We start from the raw sequence: 7,283 nt of genomic DNA on the forward strand, positions 1-7,283 counted from the left end.
AAACCGTCCTGAAATCATTTTGAGCTGGAATTATTTTGAATTGAAATAATTTCAAACTGAATCGTGAAGTCAGCCGAATCGTGAAGTCAGCCGAGTCATGAAGCCCGCTGAACCGGCAATTCTGGCCGAAACTGGACCAAAACCGGGCCCCTATCCGGGTCTGCCTAAAACCCTAGTTGTCTCTGCTTTTCTCACCCTCTATTCCTATGTATCATCATCACTAAACCCTAGCTACTCCAGTTTTAAGCGTGTCCTTTTGTACTGTTTGTAATTGGAGAAAATGGAAGGGGATGCAGAAGAGAGGCAGATTCAAGCACGATTCGTTACAAAACTGAAAACTCCATACAAAGTCCCAGCAACTGCCATTACCATCCCAGCTAATCTCACCCGTCTCGGCCTCTCCACCATCGTCAGTAGCCTCCTCAATGCCGGTATTGTTAGATTAAATTTTAAGCAAATGAAATGTTGAAAAATTGTATATTAGTTTTGAGAAAGCGAAGTCATTTTGAATTTCATGCTTAAATTTATGCCATTTGCCCATTTCTTTGGTTTTAGCTGAATCTTCTTCACCCCTCCACTTATGACTTTAAAATGTTTTTCACTTTGCTCTGTGGTGTTGTTAAAGTTTGAGAGGTGGTTGTGGCAGGGAATCCTGATTGGGAGAATCAACCATTTGATTTTCTTATTGATGGAGAGCTTGTTCGAATGTCACTTGAGCAGTTTCTTCTTGCTAAGGGCATTTCCGCGGTAATTAACTCTGGCCCTTTTTATGTTGCAAGTACAACAATCGGTTTGTTCCAATAATGTGTGACTTCCTTGAAACAAAAGAGAAATGAAGAGCTGAAATAGAATGCTAAATGATCTCTTGATATAATAAAATGTGCAATACAACTTATGGAAGCTTGATTTTGTTGGCCATTCATTGGAGTATGGTGTTACTTGTGCAAGTTGATAATGGTAGCTTTCTTTAGCATATTAAAATTGCTTGAGACCCTTTTAATTCCAAGGAATTGCAATTGCTTGAAAGCTAGGTTGATGAAATCTTCTAATTTTAAGTAACTGTAGTTGAGCTATCCCCACATACATTACCAGGAATTGTGATCTATTACAGGAGAAGATAATAGAAATTGAATACATTAAGGCAGTTGTCCCTCGGAAACAGGAGGAGCCTTCTTTGCATGATGACTGGGTCAGTGCAGCTGATGGTTCTTGTCCTCGGTAAGCATGGATTCTTTACTTCTTGTTCTTGATAGTATTTACATAGCAGAAGCTTTTTGACGACAGGGTTTTGTTAACGACCTTTATCTTTTAATTTCAGGTGTGATAATCTTTTAAGTGAACATAGATTTGTTCTGTTTCTGCACTATTGCACAAAGATATTATAGCCGATATTGGTTTTATTTAATCTGGAAATAGGCCTAAGGGTTTTATTTAATCTAGGCTCCTTTCTAAACTTTTGTTCCTCATTCCTATATTATTTGTGCCTTAAGACAGCTGAATTAGTTCTCCCGCATAATTTTGCTTAGGCAGATTGAGACATATTGTTTTTACTATTAGAAGAAGTATCAACTATATTATGAATATGTGATTTTCTCCATCTTTGAAGTCAAATTCATCAGAGCAAGCTTTCGTAACGGCATTTCGGAGCACAGCCCGGAAAAAAAATTATTTTCTTTCCAGTTCAACAATTATGGTTGTATATATTGAATGTTAATGTTTATGTTGAACACTCTGAACAATTTGTAGATGAAGTACATGTAACAATTCAAACTTCAAAGGTGGCAACCTTAGCAGAAAATGTAATTTGAGTAGCTCTCATGTATTCCTGCACTTATAACATGTCATACTAGGTTACGGACTCATGCTGCATTAGAGAGAAAGGCAATGCATCGTAATCTTAACTTTGAATATAAAGCCATGATTGAATTATTTTGTAATTACAGTTGTAAGTTTCAATGTATCATCGGAAACTGCTCTAAGTTGTGGTTTTTGGTAGGTTCATTTTGACAGGGTGCTATGATGGTCTTGGAAGGTGAAATATAAACAGAAGCTTTGTGTATCCTTTCTAGACATTGAACTTCTTTATGTTTTCTTCTTGCATTTTCTTGATTATTTTCTTCTCATAATGTGTTATGAAATGAATTTATGCCAGGTTTTTTGTTCATATTATTTAGGGTGTGGAAAGCTGCTGGCCTATGTACACATATGCTAGAGGGACACAGTGATGCAATTACTTCTGTTAGTATCATTTTCTCAGGAGGTATGAACAAGAAACTATCAGTTCTTGCTGAAAGTGGCTTTATTAGCTCTTCTGTGGCTACTTGTTTAAAAATGGTGTAGTTGCTTTTCTATATAATATCAAACAAGAATGAATACACAGATTCGTAATAAACTATTTAATGTTAACCAATCTGTGATCACTCGTTGAATATTGTATATATGGTTTCTTTTCAAGTTTCATTGAACATGCTTGTAACTCCATTCTGATGATCAACTGTCTTTCTAGTAATAAAGAGGATAAAATCTGCTCAATGTATCTCATTCCAGTAGCTAATATGTAATAAATTCAGCATATAGCTATAATTTTTCATCTGACTTCAAAAATTGTTTGTGACAAAAGGTTCTAAAAATATAAAGTTTTTTATAGCAGGGGAAATAATTCTGTCACCATGCTTATAAAGTGCACTTCTACGTTAGTTCCTTAGATGTGTGGACATCTAATTCTTTTCCTTTATTGTTCTTCTCGATTAGATTTGTTTTAATCAAAATTTCCTTTTGATGTTATTGATTCTTTTCATTTCTAGGTTCATTTTAGTTTTCTTTTAGGCTGTTTAAACTCTAAATTTAGCTTTGTTTTGTAACAAAAAGGAAAAACTGGTTTTGTCACATGTTTCGTTATGGTGATGTAAAACCTTTCACTGGGAATTCTGTTCAATATGTCTTGAATCTTCTGCATGTTTCTTACATCTTCAGGATTGGATATATTGGTGATAATATCATGCACATTTATCTTCATTTGCTTGTTTATTGAGTGCTCAATTATTTGTTTTGTTCAAGTTGTGGTTGACTGAAAGCTGATCCTTCATTGATTGGGTTGTGTCTTGATGTGTAGCTGAGGATAGTTTTACGGTAGCCACTGCCTCAAAAGATCAAACTCTCAGGCTTTGGAAGGTAATGGGACCAAAATTACTGTTTTATAAAAGTGAAGTTGTCCTGTTACTTAGTGCATTCCCTTTCTCCTGAAAGTTTGATACAGAAGAACCTGAAAATTCTCCTGCAAACATTAGGGCTTTCAAAATTTTGCGTGGGCATAATGCATCTGTGCAAAGTGTTGCTGCTGAAACTTCTGGAAGCATGGTCTTTTCTATCACTTTTGTCCCCGTTGATACTAATATTTTTGTGGTTGACTTTAGAACTTAAGTTCATTTCTTCCTTGTTTATGGTTATTTATAACTTAGATTTGTTCGGGTTCTTGGGATTGTACGATCAATTTATGGAAGACGGATGAGTCCGATACAGAAGGTGATTTAGTGTCAATTAAGAAGAGAAAAGTGAAAAACAAAGCCAAGGAATCTCAGTTGGAGGTATTGGATGCCTCGAATCTTTTATTTGTTTGCCACCTACTTATGCTTGTCTCACTTGTTTCCAAAGTTTTCGATAACAAACAAAATTTCTTCATGGGTCAATAACAACTTAACTTGAGTGGGTTTGACTCTGAAACAAGATGGCGTTGATACGTCTGATGTGTTCCCTCGTGGGAAAAAAATTATTTGCTGAGACAGAAATAAAGATATCAAATTTCTGCCAAGATAGCTGGAAATTCCAACCAATAAAAATCCCAATGAACCTATTTACTGAAACTCATGATTCTTAATTTGTTAAACATTGCAAACACTTCTCATAATCCTGTTTATGAGACAAAATACTTCTCATGCTGTGAAAAAGGAATGGACTAATTTTAAATAGTGAAATAATGGTCTCATTTTGGGTTACATCTTTGTATTCCCTAGTCATCAAAGCATTGTTTCCTTGTAACAGACATAGAAAAGGCATTTCCTTTTGAAGAGAACTTGAAAGATTCTTTCATCTTTTGGGTGAGGGCATGCTGTAGGTTGCTTGTATTCTTTTTGCATTTGTGAGCTTGAGCTGAGGCTTAAGAATTTATCGTTTCTCTCAATTATTATTATTATTATTATTATTATTATTATTATTATTATTATTATTATTATTATTCATGGCATCTATTGCACTCAGGGGGAGGCTTGGCATCTATTGCACTCAGGGGGAGGCTATGTCATTATTATTATTATTATTATTATTATTATTATTATTATTATTATTATGGCATCTATTGCACTCAGGGGGAGGCTATGTCCACACTTGTGGGCCATACACAACGTGTATCCTCTGTTGTTTGGCCAGAACATGAAACAATCTACTCTGCATCATGGGATCACTCTATCAGACGTTGGGATGTTGAGACAGGCAAAGATTCAGCAAAAATAGCATGTGTGGATAATCTTTCACTGCCTCTCTCTCTCCATCACACAAGCACATTGATTTGCATGTTTGCATTCATGTTTATGAAACTCCCATTAATGTTTTAAATACTTACATATGTCCTACTTATGCAGTTCTGTGGAAAAGCTCTCAACTACCTTCATGTTGGAGGTGAAGGTTCAGCTCTCATTGCTGCTGGGGCCTCTGACCCCATCCTTAGGATATGGGATCCACGAAAACCAGTTATGTTCAATTATGTAAGTCTCATCTCTGTATGTGTTCTGTCTCTCTCTCACATTTACATTTTTATTATTCTTGTAGGAACTTCTGCTCCTATTTATCAGTTCTGTTCTCACACTTCTTGGGTTTCGGCTTGCAAGTGGCATGATAAATCTTGGTTTCATTTACTTTCTGCATCCTATGATGGGAAAGTTATGTTGTGGGATCTAAGAACTGCGGTAGTGTATGCTCTTTTACTTTCAACTATCTCTGGCTTTGCCTAGACCAAATAAACAAGTGAAGTGACTTAGTTTCACTCTTCTGCATTGCAATTCTGAGTAGCATAGTAGTGTTCTGAATAGTTTGTTGTCGTTGCAGTGGCCTCTGGCTGTTATTGAATCACACGAAGACAAGGTATGATACTATCTGTTGCACCTATTTATGTCTTTATCTTGAAAGTATTCAGATTTTTATTTACGTGGGAGTATGTAATGTAATTTAGGTGCTATGTGTTGATTGGTGGAGGGGTGACAATTTAGTCAGTGGTGGGGTTGACTGCAAGCTATGCATTTCTTCTGATTCTTCTGTGCAGTAAGGTAAGAATTGTAATGCATTTATTTGGCTATAGATATGTTATAAATTTAGTTTAAAAAATGGCTTCTCTTCCCATCCCAATGCTTTTTCCTCTCTTTTGACATTGCATTCTGGGCATAAGGTGTATGACAGTATTTGTGTGTCTTAAGTTTGGATGAGGTCAGGCTACTGCTATTTGGAAGCTGCTTTGTTCCCCCCTTTTCTCTTTTAGAAGGGAAGAGTTAAAAGTACTTCACTTGTTTTCCTTTGTATTTTGAGAATATGCTTGTTTGAAACAAGTCACCTTTGGCAGATAGTAAGCTTGCATATGCTTAAAATGCAACATGATCATTTTAGGTATTTTACTTGCCTATCCATTGTTCAGTTCTTGATGGGTGCAGTTGTTGTTATCTTTTGATTAATAACTCCACCGTTTGAATCCATTGATTGCGTTCTGGAGTATGCTTTTACTTTTGTGACTGAAACTTCTTCTGTATTGGATGACTGAAGAATGTTAATATAGCTGGAAAATGTGTCATTCATTACCCCATTAAATGACTAAACTTCTGTGTCTTTTTTCTTCTTAAGGGAAGAATTATAGAGATAGATGGAAGTAACTTCTGGAGAAGATGTTTTTGATACTGAAGGAACATTTTCTGTCTCGGCCTTGTTAACTCAAGCGAGATGGGGAAACCTGATTCTGCATCAACTGCGGAGCTGAAGCTGATTGAAGAGTTTAAACTCTAGTCAATTTTGTTCAAGACGCTTTGATGTAATGTGAATAGTAGCAACCCTGATTTAGTGTTTTTTTTTTTTTTTGGCTGGGGTGCTTCTGAGAGTACGGTGGATCACTGAGCCAAGAATTTTTTGATAAAATTATATATACCGAGAGAAATTGATTTGTTAGGTTTTAGTTTTGGTGGAAAATTGATTTGTAGAAATGGAAAATTAGACTTCAGCACAAGTGTTATGCATTTGGTGGCTGTGTCTTTTTCTTTTTGTTGATGATGAATTAATGATGGATATTAACATAATCTTTCATCAATTATTTTCATCACTAGTCATCAAACGATTCTGATGAAAGATGAGTTGGGAAAGGCAATACGAAAGCACGTATAGATGATTTTCCCAACTTTTCCAAGTCTCGTAGGGCTCCGTTTATTTATTTATTTATTTTACAGAATATATAATATATGAAAAATCTTTATTTTTTATTATTTAATTGTAATATTTATGTTATGTTTGTATAAATATATTTATATTTTAATAAAATTATTAAAATTTATAAATCGTTTTACATTTTTTACGAATAATAAGTTATTTTTTTAATTTCTTTTTAAATTTTATTAACATATTTTCCTGAATAATCTAAACGCCAAACTTACGAAAAAATTTTCAAGCCTCTTTTGCTTATATTTTTTTTATATAATATTACTTTTATGAAAAAGGTTTTGAATCAGGCTGACGTTTTGCTAAAAGGACTCTTTCGCTTTACATGGTCACCCGTGTGCAATGTCCATCATCAATGACCGTCAAATCTTTGATTTTTTTTTTTTCTATTTCATTCGTCAAAATAAATAATATAAAAGATGGTACCAAATATTTAGGATCTTTGAATAGAGTTCTAAATCTCTACTGCTAGGAGAATTTTTTGGAAACTAAAATTTAATTTAATTTAATTATTTGATTCTTTATAAACTTAAAATTTAATTTAACTGAGATGAAAGGTGGTGAGCCGATTGATTTTATTAAATATGACGTTAACTCATTATAATAAATTGCAAAATTTTAATACATTTTATTTTTTTTATTTATCTATTTAGTCGTTTTCTTCATTCGCTTCGCCAACCATTTTTATAGGGTTTTTTTTTAATAGTTAATTTGTTTATATTTCATTATTTTATCCTTAAATTAGATTTTATTAATTTATTTAAATAATTATTAATAAAATAAATTTTACTTTATAAAAAAAACAGAAACTCACTTTTTTA

At 33.9% G+C, this 7,283-nt stretch overlaps 1 protein-coding gene across 10 annotated transcripts; it reads left to right on the plus strand.

Annotated features, from left to right (window-relative positions):
- Positions 1–144: 144 nt before the first annotated feature.
- LOC110658897 (ribosome biogenesis protein WDR12 homolog) lies at positions 145–6,326 on the plus strand. Of its 10 annotated transcripts, none has more exons than XR_009144726.1 (14): positions 145–431; positions 647–747; positions 1,112–1,218; positions 1,997–2,032; positions 2,175–2,260; positions 3,113–3,171; positions 3,247–3,357; positions 3,459–3,584; positions 4,362–4,505; positions 4,635–4,741; positions 4,820–4,963; positions 5,098–5,133; positions 5,222–5,315; positions 5,886–6,326. XR_009144726.1 is itself a non-coding variant. In XM_058137646.1 (14 exons), the coding sequence occupies exons 1-13, from the start codon at positions 281–283 to the stop codon at positions 5,312–5,314; spliced, it is 1,296 nt and encodes a 431-aa protein (XP_057993629.1). In that variant the 5' UTR covers positions 151–280; the 3' UTR covers position 5,315; positions 5,886–6,326. The 10 variants fall into 10 exon arrangements, 8 of the variants coding, with proteins under 8 accessions (XP_057993631.1, XP_057993629.1, XP_057993630.1 ...); XR_009144725.1 differs by having other exon boundaries at positions 148–431; positions 5,881–6,326; XM_058137646.1 differs by having other exon boundaries at positions 151–431; positions 4,820–4,958.
- The last annotated feature ends 957 nt before the right edge of the window (positions 6,327–7,283 follow it).

Source organism: Hevea brasiliensis, chromosome 16, assembly GCF_030052815.1.
Source record: "Hevea brasiliensis isolate MT/VB/25A 57/8 chromosome 16, ASM3005281v1, whole genome shotgun sequence".
NCBI lineage: Eukaryota > Viridiplantae > Streptophyta > Magnoliopsida > Malpighiales > Euphorbiaceae > Hevea > Hevea brasiliensis.

Excerpts from the sequence above, each read along its gene's own strand:
- LOC110658897 (XM_058137646.1), top strand. The coding sequence starts at position 281 with ATGGAAGGGGATGCAGAAGAGAGGCAGATTCAAGCACGATTCGTTACA. Across the intron at positions 2,261-3,112 it reads TAGTATCATTTTCTCAGGAG|CTGAGGATAGTTTTACGGTA; the intron begins GTATGAACAAGA and ends CTTGATGTGTAG. Across the intron at positions 4,959-5,097 it reads TGTGGGATCTAAGAACTGCG|TGGCCTCTGGCTGTTATTGA; the intron begins GTAGTGTATGCT and ends TTGTCGTTGCAG.